The sequence below is a fragment of the Buteo buteo genome, chromosome 16 (assembly GCF_964188355.1).
Source record: "Buteo buteo chromosome 16, bButBut1.hap1.1, whole genome shotgun sequence".
Taxonomy (NCBI): domain Eukaryota; kingdom Metazoa; phylum Chordata; class Aves; order Accipitriformes; family Accipitridae; genus Buteo; species Buteo buteo.
In genome coordinates, this window is record NC_134186.1 from 31,202,526 (window position 1) to 31,218,825 (window position 16,300).

At 46.3% G+C, this 16,300-nt stretch overlaps 1 protein-coding gene and 1 long non-coding RNA gene across 5 annotated transcripts; one reads left to right on the forward strand and one right to left on the reverse strand.

Moving 5' to 3' along the window:
• Positions 1-73: 73 nt before the first annotated feature.
• Positions 74-4,695, forward strand: LOC142040536 (uncharacterized). Of its 4 annotated transcripts, none has more exons than XR_012653237.1 (4): positions 565-579; positions 1,095-1,655; positions 1,799-3,227; positions 4,475-4,695. It is a non-coding gene; the product is annotated as an uncharacterized LOC142040536 (long non-coding RNA). The 4 variants fall into 4 exon arrangements; XR_012653238.1 differs by lacking the exon at positions 565-579 and having other exon boundaries at positions 1,291-1,305; positions 1,530-1,655; XR_012653239.1 differs by lacking the exon at positions 1,095-1,655.
• A 1,986-nt stretch (positions 4,696-6,681) lies between these two features.
• PSMD13 (proteasome 26S subunit, non-ATPase 13) lies at positions 6,682-16,289 on the reverse strand. The gene is made up of 13 exons (XM_075048567.1): positions 16,105-16,289; positions 15,475-15,553; positions 14,516-14,550; positions 14,382-14,437; positions 13,975-14,018; positions 13,627-13,713; positions 12,579-12,750; positions 11,996-12,075; positions 11,786-11,911; positions 11,023-11,085; positions 9,976-10,056; positions 8,193-8,309; positions 6,682-7,505 (listed from the first exon to the last, which is right to left on the reverse strand). Exons 1-13 carry the CDS (start codon positions 16,197-16,199, stop codon positions 7,410-7,412), a joined length of 1,131 nt encoding a protein of 376 aa, XP_074904668.1. The 5' UTR covers positions 16,200-16,289; the 3' UTR covers positions 6,682-7,409.
• Positions 16,290-16,300: the final 11 nt, after the last annotated feature.

Sequence of the window (16,300 nt, forward strand, 5' to 3'; positions counted from 1 at the left end):
AGCTGATCTTGCTGTGGCCAGCACGGGGGGGTTCTGAAGGCTTCCCCCCCCCCCCCTTATTTATCTGCACAGTATGATTTTCTGAGGAAGTCGGGGCACAGACAAGTTTCTCTAAGCATTTCAAGGGAAATCTGCTAACCCCATGCGAGAGATTGAAAGAGTTAATGTCTCAAACACTGCGGCGGGGCAAGTTCTGCTTAAAGACGAGCTCTGCATAACAACAAACCCTGCACAGCGAAGAACCAAGCTTAAAAGCAGGCGCTGAGCACCCACCAGCACTGACTGCAGCGGCAGGGCGGGATGGAGGGGGGGCGCGCAGCTCCCCGCTCCGACAAGCTGTTCTGATACAAAGATCAGACCACGGCCACGTCTGCAGGGAAGGGGAAGTTACTCCCCAAAGGACCCCCAAGTCCCGAAGGCTCACAAACCGCTCGTGGCACCTAATTAGCCTAATGAGTTCGAGTGCCCGCCCGAAGGAGGGGCAAAGAGGATAAAAGGACACAAACCGGAGCCCCAGGTCCACCAGCCCACCGGGACTGGACCCCTCGGCTGACTGAACCAACGCTGGACCCAGGACCGGTGAAATCCTTTTCCTTTTTTCTCTCTGTCCTGTTCTCTCTTTCATTTTCCTTTTCCACAGTCCCTACACCTCATCCCTTTAAGACATAAAACCGTTGACCAAGTCTGGGACTAGGAGCAGATCCAGCCACCCCTGGGCCCTTCTCTGAGGAGTCTAGAAAGCAAGGGGGTCTGCTCTGAACCTCCTGACCCAACGGGAGGGATCTCCTTCTCCCCTGAATTGATGTATAGGGGTACCACGGGTTACCTGGTTCACCGAGGTAGTCTCATGCCAATTCCTGTTGTGAGAAACCCCACCACCTACAGCTATATCTCCCAAATTCAGTTTGCTTCTGTCATGAATAAAATGTTTAACTGATCATTTGGTGTCATTTCACCTTAATTTAGCGTGAGGGAATCCCAAATTCAACATGACTCCCTGGTCTGTCCAACCCGGGGTCGTGACACCCCAACTGTCCTTTACCACCAGCTGTTTCTCCAGCTTCTCAAGGATTTTAATTGGTGCTTTTCTTTAGCTCCTGTTCAAAAAGTTTGCAAGGCTTTGCTCCTCAACAACAAGGTCATTCTCCTAGTACTCATAGAAAACACAACCAAGCCTTTCACAGCTGCCCCGGCTCAACATGGCCACCCTTGCTGTCACCCCTGTTAATCCCAGCAATATTCCTCAAGACAAGCTCTTGCTACAGATGAAAAGCTTGATCTACAGGAGCAAAAGAAGGTTTCTAGGTAGGTTTTCAGGCAGGGACTGAGGTACAGGAATGCTCCCCCCTCCTTCACACCCTAAAATGCTGAACACGTGAGAGCTGGTGGCACGAGGGGATCTGAGGTGCCTGCTTTGGTGCGAGAAAAGGGCAGCCCGGTGTGGCCGTGGTGCCGGTGTATGCGGGCACGGCCGTTCTTGTCTGAGTAGTTCCGTGAGCAGACAGGTCCTTCTTCATCATTTGGTCTAGACTAGAAACAGAGCTAGAACTGCTCACAGCCCACAGGCAGTTGGGGCAAGATCGGGAGATGGTTGCTGCCTGGATGCTTCTTCCTGACAAGGAGAAGAAAGAAAAGCCGCTCCCAACGACACGCAGGTCAGTACTTCTGTCACTAAAAGCAGCACGAAGAGGCACAGCAGAACATGGGTTTGCTCTAGAAAATCAGCTAAGGCTAAGGGGGAAGTAGACAAGTGTGAGATGTTCCTGGAGGTCACTTATTCCTTTCCCTTGTGTCACAGAGGCAAATGTTTTGTGAAACTGCTCAAAAGAAAAATCTTTAGCACTGGAGGCTCCGCCACCCCCCCCAGCTTTGTGTCTGCTGCAGTGAGAGATTACTGACTGTCAGCTGGTCGAAAAAAGGCTCTGATGAGCAGGGAAAGGGAAATCCTTTGGAAAGCCAACTGCAAGAAGCAGATATAAGGTAAGAGGATTCTGTTACTGCTTTTAAATTTCAGTAGTTATCTTTTGCCAACAAACGTGTGCTTGACCAGTCATGGTCCATGTAGCCCATCGTGCCATTTTTAAGGAAAAAGCCTGCACCTTCCCAAGATGGTTGTTCTAGCAAAAGAGCTCTGACCTCCTTCTAAAGACAAGACCCCATTTCATCCCGCAGAAGAGCCTGCTGTGACCACGAAGCCCCAGGAGCTGCAAGGAGGGTCAGGGAGAAGAAGGTGGCCTTCTTGACTCTGGGAAGGAAAACTCTGAGCAGGTCCATAAAAATCCTGGCAAACTTTCTGCAGAGCTGTTTTTAAGGGAGAGAAGGACACAGCTGGGTTATTCAGCGAAGCAGACACATGTTCAAGTTGAAAGGGTACTACTTCTCCCACTGACAAGCATCCACACGTCAGAGGAATGAGACCCAGGCTCAAAGCTTTCAGCCACTTCTGCTCTCAGGTCAGGCAAGTTGGAAGTTGCTTTTGCAAACTCCAGCCCAATTTGACCAAACACCTGCAACAGTTCCATCAACACCTTAGATGGTCCGTGGCTGCCCGGCTTGCTGAACAAATAACACCATGTAAGGAGGAGCCTGTGCATACTCGGTTTTGAGCCTACGCAACACCAAGCCACAAAGGAAGATGGAGAAGCCATCGTCACAGATGGGGTGAGCAAGGTCCTGCCCACTACCATCAGACAGAGAAGATCAGGCATCACGTCTGCAACAGCTTAAGAAAAAAGTACACTGTGTTTTGAGTGTTATAAATTTTAAAAAGCCCAAGAGAAGAAGAGGTCTGCTCTCCAGCAGAGCATTGCAGAGAGGTCCCACGTTGCTGGCTGGGGACATGGTTTTTGACCTCAGAGGTGCGGGGAGTTGGGTGCTGTTGAGGAAAAAAACCCAACAAAACAGCGAATGCTTAAGGGAAGCAAGAAAAAAAAAATTTAGTAGCGAGCAATTTGGGAAAATCTTGCCATTTAAGGGTTTTCCGCTGCGGTGCCTTTGGGAGAGCAGCAGGCCCCGTGCCGAGGGGTGACAGCGGGGGGGCGGTGGCAGCGGTGACAGGCTGGGCAGCTGCAGCCCAGCCACAGTGAGAAGAGCAGCGCGCTCACCCTGCCACCGCCATGTGGGGCTTTCAGCGGGGCTCCCGGCTGCTGGCCGCCATGCTGCGGACTCCACGGGTCCCCCAGGCACAGGTCACCTCCAAGCCACCTGAACATCCACTCTCTGCTGCTGTGAGTAGCTTATGGGGGGCTGAAAAGGGGGGGAGCCACCCGCTCCCAGGGAACATCCTGGTCGGAGGAGCACAAAATCCCTCTCTGCATTATAGCCAAATTATTTTTGTTGGGAGTAAAAGCAACAGAGGAGGAGGGAGAAAAAGGAGGAAAGGTGCCCACAGAGCAGTGCAAGCTCCTGACTGCACCCCCACGGGGGGGGGGGGGGTGCATGCCCTGCTCTCCCCTTTCAGGCTCTTGCTTCCATTTTATTTTATCCTTTCATCCCCTTTTTTAACCTTTGGGGTTTAGGGTACCTGCTGAGGGTCTCCTGCAGCCCAGGGTGCCCCCCCCAGGGAGGCAAAGCCATGGGGCAGCCTGAGGAGCTCAGGGAGGTGGCAGCAGTGGCACCGACAGTCCTTCAAGGCACCCTGCCAGCACAGGGACAGACCTGGGCCCTGTCCGTCCGTCCCCCGCTTTCATGGGACATTCACGCCAAAGCAGGTGTCCCCATGGGCAAGGATGGGGTCTGCTGTCATCACAGAGCCAGAGTGTGTCGGTACCTCTGTCATTCCTCCCTCTGGGGATGATCCCCACCAAAATGGGAGCTGCTCCAGCAGCGGAGACCCTCCTGGGCTGGGTGAAATGAGCTTGGAAAAAGGAGCTTTTCACCAGAAATCCTGGCTGGGTTTCACCTCCACCCGTTGCTTGTGGAGTTTACCCCCTGCTGCCTTTCCAAGGTCTGCAACAAAGTGCTTCACAAGGCTGCAGACTCTTTTTCCAGCCAAATAAAAAAAGAAATAAAGGTGACAGTGTAAGGGGTTAAGTGCCACCCTGGTGTGCCGGAAATGTAAGACGCTGCTGCTGGTTGCAATTCACACCTCAAAGTCATTTGAAAGTCAGGCGCAGCTGCTTTTGGAAACACTGGGAGCCCAAGCCTCTGCTGCTGACTGAAGGTCACAAGTTGCTCTGATTTTGCAGTGAGTATCATGACAGAGAAACACGGAGGGATGGAAAAAAACCTAGAGAGCAACCAGCTTGGTCCACAGTTGGTGGAAACTGCTGTGCTTACCCAAATCTTCCTCCCACAGCCCCAAGGTCTGTTCATCTGACAGCTGCAGGGCTGGAAAGAGCAAGGAGCATGGACAAGTACGCTTGATCCATTGCATTAGAACACAGCACCAGTGCGCAGCCATCCCAGAAACCCCACATACGTGGCCATCGCACAGCCATCCCACTAATTCTTCTGTTTCTTCTCCCGCCGACAGGAGCAAGTCATTGCGTTTTCCATCATGTCTGCATGCTTCCTGATACCAACAGCCTGGATCCTGGCACACGTGGAGCACTACAAGCACAGATCAGGTTAAGAAGCAACAACAACCTGCACCCTGTTGAGAGCAGAAGTATGACTGAAGATAAGACCACAGAACAGACCTTCGCCGGGAAGGAACCCTCTGAGTTTGTTCATTAAAATTCACATTAGCATTCAGCGCAATGGCTTGTTGGTTTTGCTTCAGCTATGTGCTTGTTCATAGGGGAATGGATCTGTAATCCTGCTCTGTTGGATAGCATGCTGTCCTAAAGGCACTATTCCTTTATAAGTTCGCAGCAGGCTCTAGCAGGGACGTATATTTCCCACTGGAGCATTTAACCTTGTACAGCTGCAGCAAAGCAGAGGCACCAGATACCGAGGCACCACTCACAGCAATAGCAAGGAAGCAAAATCAAGTTAAATTCCTAGCAAGTAAATACTCAAAGGCTGTAAGTGATATTTAAAATGTTCCCCAGCCTGGGTGCTATACATCTGACTTTTCTTCCTGCGTGAAGAACCTCTCCACCCCTCAAACACACACCAAATTTCCTACATTATTTGTGTTAGGGAAGCAGACAGACAGCACTTGCTTCCACAGAGGAAGGTTTGGGTAGCAAATAATACTTCCAGATACCTTGGAAAAACCTCTGAAACAACTGTCATAATTCACTTAAGACTGCAGATCTTCACACTCACTTCAGTGAGCTGCTCAAAAATTTACATACAAGCAAGCACTCCCACAGTACAAGAGGGTTGTCAAAATACTCTCAGGAGAAGACTTTAGTACCGTTTCAACAGTAACGCTTCAAGTTTTTTTGTCACTCATCTAAAGCAATAGCAGCCCCACGATGCATTAGCATTGCCGCACAGTTCGCATTTCGTTTACTCCTAACACACAGTGATGTGACACTACTAAGGAGATTGTACTTTTTAAAGCCTTTTTCCTGTCCTTAGCTATGAAATAAAGGAAACATTTTCCTGATCAGAATGCTTGTCTCCTCCACATGCTCTTCTGAAGTCAGTAAAAGCAACATCAGGAATGAGCTTTGTAAGACAAGATGAAGCATGAACCAGGGAAAGTCAAATTTCACAACACAGGAGGAGAAAATGTGGTTCAATGCACATGCCAACAGCCAAACTAGCAAGGACAGAGCAAAATGATAGACTTGATGGGCTGGACAGGGAAGAGGCAGGCATTCAGAACTGAACAACTCCAAACCAGGAAGAAATTTAGGCCAGAACTGATAAGAGAGGCAGAAGGGTGGAGGGTGACCAGGTATAGGGTCTGATAATTTGAGGTTTTTGTTTTTAAAAGCTTAAGTCTCCCTTGCCTGAAATATCTTTGCACCTGTGTAGCAGTCTGGTGTCAGCCACATGCTTTCTTTTTTTCCATTGCTGGCATTAAACCCTCAGAGTCAAGACAGCAAACTAGAAAAAGCATGCAAAGTATAAAAATTCCAGTAGTACAGTTTGTTAGAGTGACACCAGAGAATCAAACCGGTAGCTAGAGCTCTTGAATCACAGTAGTAACCAAACCAGCACTGCGAAGGACACATTGGCAGCAGCATTTCAAAATCCACTTACATCCCAAGGAATTTAGCCAGATACGTGAATATGACTCCCGTTCAATTTAAAGTTACTGTTAAAAACCTTAGTGTAGTTTGCTATTACTGCCTTATGATTAGGAGTACTATGCATCCAAATGGTACTTGGAGGTAGCCCTCAGTTCAGACTTGCATTTGTTTCAAATTCTCTATGTGCACAATTATCTTCCATCCCTATAAAGGCATCGCAGCAGCAGTAGGGCAAAACAATTACATTACAGAAAGCTTTTAAAGCAGCAGTTGTTAAGAGGCAGAAGCAGAACAAAAACTTGTCTCAGGCCTTATTTAGGCTTTTTCAGTCCATAATGCTTACTCAACTTGAGAAAAGGCATCAGAACTACAGCTTCCCACAAAAGAAAGGAACTTGACAATAAAGTACATGCCAAGGTACCACGTGCTAAGTAAGTTACATACTAATCCCACTGGTGATTAACAGACTGTTTAAATCTGTATTGTCCTTGGACAGACGATTTTTGTAACATGAAACTTAAAAGGAAGCGTATTTTTAAACAGAACAAAGGCCCAACTGCAAGTTATGAAGATGACAAACAGAACTACAGAAAAGGGAAGGCAGAGAAGTTTATTCCAGCAATACTGCTGCATCTCACTTCAGCACAAAGTGTTCGTAAAAGACAACCACCCCCAAAAGTATATAAAACCACATCCACTAAACGGTAATCCTGGAAAAAACCCTTTGATGGAGTAAACACTCCCTCTGCTGCAGATGAGGAGGAGGGGTTGTGGAGAAAGAGGGCAAAAGGAGAAAGATGATTTCAGTAATGCTGCCTTTGGGCTGCTGCAGGGGCAGGGGCAGAGAGGTTACCAGGGAAGGTCATGCCCTCCTAAGGCCAATACCACTAAGTAATACCACATACAATGGTCAGGCACCTCTCTAGCATGTTTCCATAATGGAGCTTCTGCTACCCCTTTACCTGGCAAATAGCTTCCACTCCTGTAACATGCAACCAGCATCACATCCTCCCACAACAATTTGATAACAAGGCTGATAAATCAACCACTGCGGAGCCTTTGTCCTCCTTTTACGAGAGCAGGATGGGAGCTCTCATGTCAGTGCCACTAATGTTAGCGCATAGGGAAATCTTGACTCCAAGCACCAAAGGGTTACACAGCAAAAGGCCACTTACTCCTTCGAACAAGCTCAAGAAGCTGCTCTCCCCTCTGCCCACCCACCCCCCTTCAATATAATTCAGTACAGAGTCAGTGGTCTGAGTGCTGCTAGCATCAGTAGCAGTAGAAATTAATCTCCCAGGGGTAGTGCAAGGTCCTCTATGTTAGGATGTCATGAGCTTGGTGCTCCACCAACATCTCCATGCTCCTCACATCTGTGCACCAGAACTCCAGGCGGTCTTTCATTCCTTTGATCTGCAAGGCAAGCCCACAATAACTTTAATGCCTCAACTCCTGGAAATACCAATATTCACCTTTAAGGACAAACATTTGAGATCCCAAACAACTTCTCAAAACCCCATGCATCTAGAAAAGATGCTACTTAACATCTTTTACCATCAAACCCAACAATGTTTAAAGTTAAACTGAAATGCACAAAAGGAATTGTTTGAAGCTAGTATTACATGTACTGATTTTTTTTTTTTAAAGGTAAAGGCACCCTATACAGTCTCCTAAAATGTTAGGAGGATGAACTTGAGAAGCTCAGCACCTTTGTCTTTATCACCCTGGAATCCTCTCCTCCCAAGACAAGCATGCCACCTACAACCCAGATACTCCAAGATTTTGTTTCATGCATTTAGGCTTGAAGCAGCCACACAGATGTCTACATCCTTCTGAAAAAGTCATAGCATTTGTGTCTTATGGTGGTTTGTGTGGCTTTCAAAAGACATGCACCATGTACCCTACGTAAGAGCTAAAGGTGGCAATATAAAAAGGAATGAGGAAAAGCGGAAATAATTCCTCTTTCCCTGAGCATTTTCAAGAAGCACTAAGGAGACTAGTTCTCAGACAGTGACCCTTCACAGTTCTTATTTTAATTTCCAGATCACCTCACACAAGAAAACATGTTAGAACTACCTTAATATTCAAGCTGGTCATTACCTGTTGTAAATCCAACACACGTGGTTGTACCCATGTCATGTGCACCCTCTTATCAACTTCATCAATACTGCCCTTTACCAAGCCTACCGAGAGCGCCTTCATCACCAGCAGTTCAACCTAAAAATAATAAAATAAAATAACGGAAGGAAACAATTGAGAATCACCCAGTTTCCCCCAAGATAAATAAAACCCTTAAATAGCACAAGCTTGTGGAAGACTTTACTATACACAACAAACTCAAGAACAGCTGCAGCCTCTCCCACATCCATCCTCTTTTAGGTTTTAATCGACATCTACATATACAGGAGAGACTTCTTTCCTCTAAGAGCAGATTTCCTTTCTTTTCTCTGAAATCCCAGGAAGGACAAGGTAATTGGAAAAAGTCAGCATGGATCTACCATGGTCAAGATGTGCTCGACCAATAGGACTGCCTTTTTAAATTAAATAACTTGCTCAGTGGTTGAAGAGAGCACTGTAGGTGCCTTGTACCTTTCTTTTAGCAAAGTGCTCAACAAGACCTTCTACCACATCCTTGTTGACAAGCTAGTGAGCTACAGAACAGACAGTAGGACTACAAGATGAGTGAAAAATCCACTGAGCTCAAACAGTAGTGGTTAGTGGTTTGAAGTTCAACAGGCAGCTGGTCACAAGTAGCGCTTCTTAGGGGTTGACACTGGGTCTGATACTATTTAATTATCTTTAAGCTAGCTGGATGACAGTCTCACAGATGAGAGCACACTGGCAGGGAGAGGCTGATGTGCTGGAAATAAAAGCTACCATGAAAAGAGGCCTCAATATATTGAACTAACATGAATCACATTAAGCACAGTGAAGATAAGCACAGAACCCTTCACCTGAGACCAAACGATCCCAAGCAACAGCACAGACGGAGGTCTGACTGACTGGCTGTGGTATACTCTGAGTATACTCAGCAGAGTATACTCTGATGGAAAGGAGCAGAGTCGGGGGGGTGGTGGACGGGGACACGACAGCAAACTGTGCAAGAGCCGGGGTGTGCTCTGACAGCAACAAAGGGGAACTGTGTCCTGGTCTGCATCAGTAAGAACACAGCCAGCAAGCAGATCAAGGGAAACAATTATTCCACTCAGCACTTGTTGGAGCATAGCTGCAGCACCATGTCCAGTTTTGCATCACCCCCTTTCAGTTTTAGGGGGCCACTGCAAAACTGGAGAGAATCTAGCAAAGGGCCAGTAGGCTGAGAACTTGACATTAGGAAGAAATTTTATTTGTTCAGCCTAGAAGAGGCGGCTCAGGGATACCTCATCACAGTCTCCCAGTTCCTAAAAGGCAGTAACACGGAAGATAAGAGGTACTATTTTCACAAGAACATGGGGTGAAAGGACAAGAGACCACATGCAGGATTTGCTTCAGCAGGTATACCATCTGGATAACAGAAGAAGATTCCTCAACACAAGAAAAATTAAACATCAGTGACATTTCCCCTCTCTGGAAATACTCAAGACATCTTGGCACAGCCCTGCATAACCTAATCCAAAGGCCTGCTTTCAAGAGCAGGTGGGAACAGACGACCTACAGAGCTCTCTTCCAACTTTAGACTATGACTAAGAATCTTCAGAAATTTATTTACCAAGAAACAGGAGCACCAGTTAATTCCTTCTTAAAAAGAAAAAAGTTCTCCAAATGCACAAGAACAGGAGAGAACATTTCTACTTAAGAGTTCACCTATGGGAGTAGGTCTATCCAGACCCTTTTAGATCTTCAGAACATAGACACTAACAAGTTTGTCTAAACCTGAACTCACCTCATTCACAGTGACTTTGGCACTCTTGGCAATCTCTTCAAAAGTGAGCTGTCTGTGATTGGCTGGCCGGGTGAAAGTCATCTGAATTCAAGTAAACAAACAAACAAAAATCCCACACAGTTTTAGTTTTTTCCAACAGTGTGCACAGCTTCCCTCATACTGCCCTGCTGAGCTCTCAATCTGCAGTAGCAACTGCATTTCTCATATTTAATCAAAATACTTCAAAGAAAAATGCATTTACATCAGCAGAAAGGAGTCGTACCACTCCCTCCTCTCCAAGCAGCAGATTTTCTAGGTAACAATGTAACCTCCAAATAAAGCAGATCGATCAGTGTTGAAATGTCTCAGTGCGCATCAAATCCCTGAGATAACACAGTATCTATAGGTGGTAAACTCATTCACAATAAAACGCTAGATGTGAAATATATATATACACACACATTAACATACACACATACTGGTATGTGGGTGTCTATAAACATACGTTACACTTCAGATAACTCAATATTTAAGGTTTTGAAAAAAATCCAAGGCCATGGAGGCTTATACACCAGTATTATTCAGTAACAACAAAGCCAAAGCCTTCAAGTGACAGGAAAGAAACTGTTTAAACCTGATAGGGTTACCTATCAGGGAAAAGATTTTCAGTCCATAGGAAACTAAGATTTTAACTGCATTTTAGAAATCTTTGTTACACTAGAACATACTTTAAGAGTTGTCATTTCAGATACCACTCTCAAGATAAAAAGCTTGCGCTTTTCTTCCCCATTTCCACATCCTGCCTGAAAGAGCACACCCCTGAAACTACAAGTAGCACACCACAAGGCTTTCCCCACTCCCCCCCGCCCCCCAGCAGTATTTGCCTTCTGGCACCACCTAGAGGCAAAATTCGCAGTCAACGATTTATACCCATGAGTTTCTGTACCATGAGTGAATGAATGCACCCAGCAGAGAACAGAAAATTTAACAGCGCTACCCCCACCCAAAGGTAGCTGGAGCAGGCCCTTTCCATGTCCCACATTTAACACATCACAGTTCTCGGCTCACCTCCATAAGACATAACAGCTGAATCTTTTGCAGCAGAAGTGCTTCATTTGCAGCCAGATCTGGCTGCAAGAGGATAAAATTAAACAAATAAGTTCATTATTACTTCCCCCCTCCCCCCAAGGGGAGAACAGCATGCTACCCACAGAAGTAAGCCACTTGGGGACCCACTACCTTCATTTTCAAGGGAGAAGGTCATTACAACCCACCCACTACCTGGTAATGGTTCCGTAAAGTAAACCATAAGAACTGCACAACAAAATGCAACACTTCACAGGGTAAGCAGCCTTTTATCAAAGGTCACAGCCTTGCACAAGTGGACATACAAGTCAACCTGTAAATTACCGCTATGTCAATAATTTCCGGTACAGCCAATGTAGTTAATACCCAACACCACCACTGTTTTCCTCAAAATTCTTAGAACACAAGGGAAAACCACTATTTTACACTGGAAGCAGTTTAATACTGGGAGCAAATGGCATTATAGAAATTAAATCAGAGATTATCTTCCTGTGCAGAACTGCATGACATTCTTGTTTGCTTTGCCCTTGAATCACAAGAGATTTCTCTTTACTTTTTTCAGAGAGGGAAGCCAAAAGAAAACTAACGATACATATCAAGATGAAAGAAACATTACTATGCTATGACTAAAATAATACCAGTGCACCGGAGTCAGGAATTCTTAAAGTAAAGGTCCACAGAATCTAAGTGTCCTCTGTAAATACCGAGCCTAGGCCTTAAGCAATATAGCAACTCATTCACTCACCTGCTGACCCCATGCCGACTTCAAAGACTGAAACGTCTCTACATTACCACTGTTGAAGGCATAAAGTGTGTCAATCAGCCACTGCCGATCAGTGTTTCTCAGGGACTCCAGAACAGGGTGCATGAGCTGCAAAAAACAGGCAGGATAATGTTAATAGGGTAAAATCAATTCCTGATAGCCAACAGCTGAAGCAATGCAGCATCAACTTACCAGCTCCCCAAAGTTATAAACACCTTCTCCCAAGAGCCCTGCCAGTCCCAGGGTAAATGCTCTCTCCTGCTGCTCTGATACTGCAAGAAAACCCAAAGGGAAAAAAAAAAACAAACAAAAAAAACCCAAAAACAAAACAACAAAAATGGTTTGGATGAAGCAGGAGTCTAAGCCCCATCAACCCCTCCCTCACCCTTCTCTCTGCCTGTATTAAATCATTCCCAGCCCTCCTCCTCATCCTCTCCCAAGCCTGAAATTCAGAAGCCTGCAGCCACCACAGCAGTAGCACAAAAGGGCCACTTTTTGAATTTACAGTGAAGGCTTTTGGAAACTAGAACAAACTGTCCCTTCTGGTGGGGGCACTTCCCCCCTCCCATCACCTCAATGCAGCTTAGGAGCAGAACCCTACTCAGCCATTCTTCTTGTGGGTTCCCCCTCATTCTAGCTAGATCCTGGCCTAACTATGGCAGATTCCAAATAATGTTGAGAAAACCTGTTCTCTGCCAGTGCATTTATTTACATTGAAGTGATGAAACAGAGAAAGAAAACTAGGACTTTCTACGCTTGGCAAAGGAGGAGTTACCTGGCAGATCTTTAACATCAATGCATCCCAGAAAGCGCAGAGCATCCTTATAATAAGAGGCGTGGTTCCCAATTGTCTGGTAGTACTTGCTGGAGAGATCATAGAAGCGGCTGTGAACTGAAGTCACCCCAGGGAGATTGTTCAGCATCTCCTCAACCTCCTCAATGGTCTCCTAGAGGAGGGCAAGAACCTCTTTGTCACAGGTGAAAGTACACCTCATACACACCCATGCTCCCAGCCTTTAGTTCATCACCATAAGGGTTACAGCATTCTTGTGTGGTCCAGAAGTAATATTCACTCAGTACTAAAACAGATGAGACCACAGCCAAAGCCACTACCACAGCATTAAAAAAGCCATGGCATTCTCCCTTTACATAGTAGTTAGCAAAAAAAAAAAATCATCCCCAAACCCCCAAAAAACAACCCTGCAGCTATATTTATATACATATATATACACACACTTTATATATACTTATACCCACTAAACCCACAAACTTTGTACTTGCTTTAAGAGACACAAAGCTGCGCTGCATAAAAAAACCTCTCATTTCATATTTAAGAGACAGTTCTAAAAAAAGCCAAGAGATGAAATAAACAACATGCTTAGCACAGGAAACGATACACTAATTCAGTCACCATTAGCAGCTCGCCAACAAGCAGCACATACACTGTGGAATTAATGAGATCCTCTAAGCTGCGAACCGGAATATATCAAGGTATTTTTCCCCTCTCCTGAGCTGTGCACACCAACAGCTGCAGTGATCAGTTGCAGGCCACCAATAAGCAACAGCACCTCAAAGGCTATGTGCATCAGAATCTTACTGAAGCTTCAGAGATTTGGCCATAAGTATTATACAGCCATTTTTATGGCCTACAAGATGTAAAGCAGAACCGCAGGTCTTCCTGGAAATCCTAGGAGCTGCAAACTTATCTTCTCATTCAAAACTGAAGCACAGACTCAGGCAGGTCCATGCTGTAGCAATTGCTGAAGTGTGTCAGAGTGCTCCAAACTACCCGAACGCTTGAACTACTCAAGTCATCACCTCACCTTGGTGACCTGCAGGTCTCCAATGTTCAGCTTGAGTGCCCCAATGGCTGTTTTACACAAAATGACAGCTTCATCACTGCTTTTTACCTGCAGTTACACAAAGATACATGTTTAGAGAGTATTACCTTTGCAGCCAGATAGGCTCTTGAAACCTAGACTGTTGGTTGCATTTCATTTGTTAACATGTTCCTCCATTAAAATACGGAGTTGTTCACTGAGAAAAGGAGTAGGTATTCTCCAGCATAGGTTTCAACACACACATATCTGCCTCTTCAGCTATACCCTATATGCTCACATGCAAAACAATTCCCGTAGGTGGACTACCAGAAAAAGCAATTTCAAAAATACCTTTTCTCGAGTCTTTTCCAGAAAAGTAAGGGCCACATTGGGATCTGGAGAATTATAAAAAAGAAAAAAAAAGGCAGCAATATCAGGAATTCCCATGGAACTAAATATCAACTTAAAAATATATCCTTTTACTGGAATATATTTTTTCTATAGCGTACCGCTCAAACTTCAAAAGGCGCTACTGTCGTAGGCCAGGCTTTCTGTTCGCCAGCCATTTCTCTAGTGAAGCACACAACTTGCTACTCTATGTAGCAACAATTATTTAAGCTCTGATTAATGCTTTCCCTTTTCAATACACCAGAAAGACAATAGCTTAACATTGAAGATTTAGCTGTTACTTTTAACTAGTCAAATTTCATAGCCATCAGTTACTAAAAATACTGTAAGTAGGAGGTAAGGACACTTACCTGTCATCTGTCTGACTACATGAAGAATGATCTCTACCAGGGACAAGGGGTTCACCCTAGAACAAAAAGCTCACTGTCGTAACAGTCTGAGTCAACAGTAGGTTACCTAAAAACTTCCAAGCAAACAAACTCACCTGTGTTCAAACTCACTGATGAAGTTCTCATAAAGCTGTAGGCACAAAGATATCAAGAGTCAGGGCAAAAGGGTATTTTATTTCAGCTACAACACTTTCAACTCGCTTTTCACTGTATTCCAATTCATTTTTCCAACAAAGTAGTGGGGATCCAATACAGAAATGTCTACACTGTACAGAATGCAGGGAGCCAAAAATCACTCAGTTTAGATAATTTGATCTCTGCAGTCTCCTTCCAACTGCAAGCAGTGATTCAAGAAACTCACAAGCTAGCAGGTGCTACAACACAACACCTCCCTGCTACAGGCTGGCCTGGTGCATGTCTGCATTTATCACTGTACAGTAAGCACAGGCCTAAAGCTTTCAAATTTCTCTTTGCACACATTCAGAAAAGAGATTGTCTCTAGAAACCCATGGCTCTTTATCATGGAAATCACTAGCTCCTGGGAAGCTGAATTTTAACCTAAAAACACAAATGAGAGCAAAAATACATGATTACTTGTAGCATACAGAGAACATGTGACTCTGGACTGAGTATGCCATTATCTTCATAACTGGAAGAAGTCCCCAGACAGTGGGTGAAATAACCTACTGAATACTTTGAAGTATTTGTGAACACCTGGCAATCCATCCTACACTTGCAGTTGTAAACCCCTTGTTACAAAAGGGAAAGAAAAAGGCTCCTCCTGCCCCCCCCCCAAAAGTCTTGAGTGAATGAAATTGAAGAATCATTTTGAAGCTCCTAAAATTGACACATTTAATTTTAGCAGAATTTTCACACACAAACCAAATCCTGCACACTCACATCTAGTGCATAAACCCCAGAAAGCTGAATTCACCTAGTTTAATAATTCTCCAGAGACAAGTCACAGGCTGCTTATTTTTCACTGGTACAAAAATACCACCACTTGTATTCACTAGGGAAAGCTAAAACCCTTGGAAACAATCAAGCACTTCACCTTGATGAGTCCATCTCCTTGGGCAAAGCAAGGGTCCTGAACAAAGTCCAAAACCTGCAGAGTCAGCTGGTGCCAGAGCCTTAAGAAACAAGAAGGTCACTCAGCGAGTTCACACTTTATACCAGCTCCTCAGCCAGTGCCACATCCTGTATTTCACACCCCAAGTCTGCCAAGCCCGCCCATCTCTGCAGCTGCTCCGACTAATGACGGAGACGAGTCAGAAACGAAAACCGGTGGCAGAGACTCCCCCTCCAGGGCACCGACACAAAGCAACCCCAGGGAAAACAACGCGGAAATCAACTCCCCGATTCTCCATGGCTACGTGCTGGTCAGAGGACTACCGAGTTACAGACGGGACGCGGGGAGCAGCCCGGTCCCACGCACGGAGGGCCCTTCAGGCCGGCACGCCGCACCCCGGCACAGGGCCGCGGAGCCCCGCTCTCTACGAGACAGACCAGGACAGCACACGCCCGGCCCCAGGGAGGCGTGTGGAGGGGCACGGCCCCACAGCAACGCCCCGGGACAGCCGGGAGAGGCGGCCGGGAGCTGGGCCGGCCCCGCCGAGGGCAGCGGCCCCCTCCCTGGGGAAGGTGTGACCACGGCAGCGGGCCCCCCCCCCCCAAAACTCACTTCTTGTTGTAGAGCTCCTCCAGGCGGTGCCACACGGCGGCCTGCCCCGGCCCCGAGCTCTGGCTCTGCTGCAAGAAGCCCGGTACGTCCTTCATGGCGGCGGACGGAGGGAGGTGGAGGAGGCAGCGACACCGACACCCGCCCCCCCCCCCCGCCGGAAATGCACACTCACTTCCGGCGCCGCGCGGGGCACGCT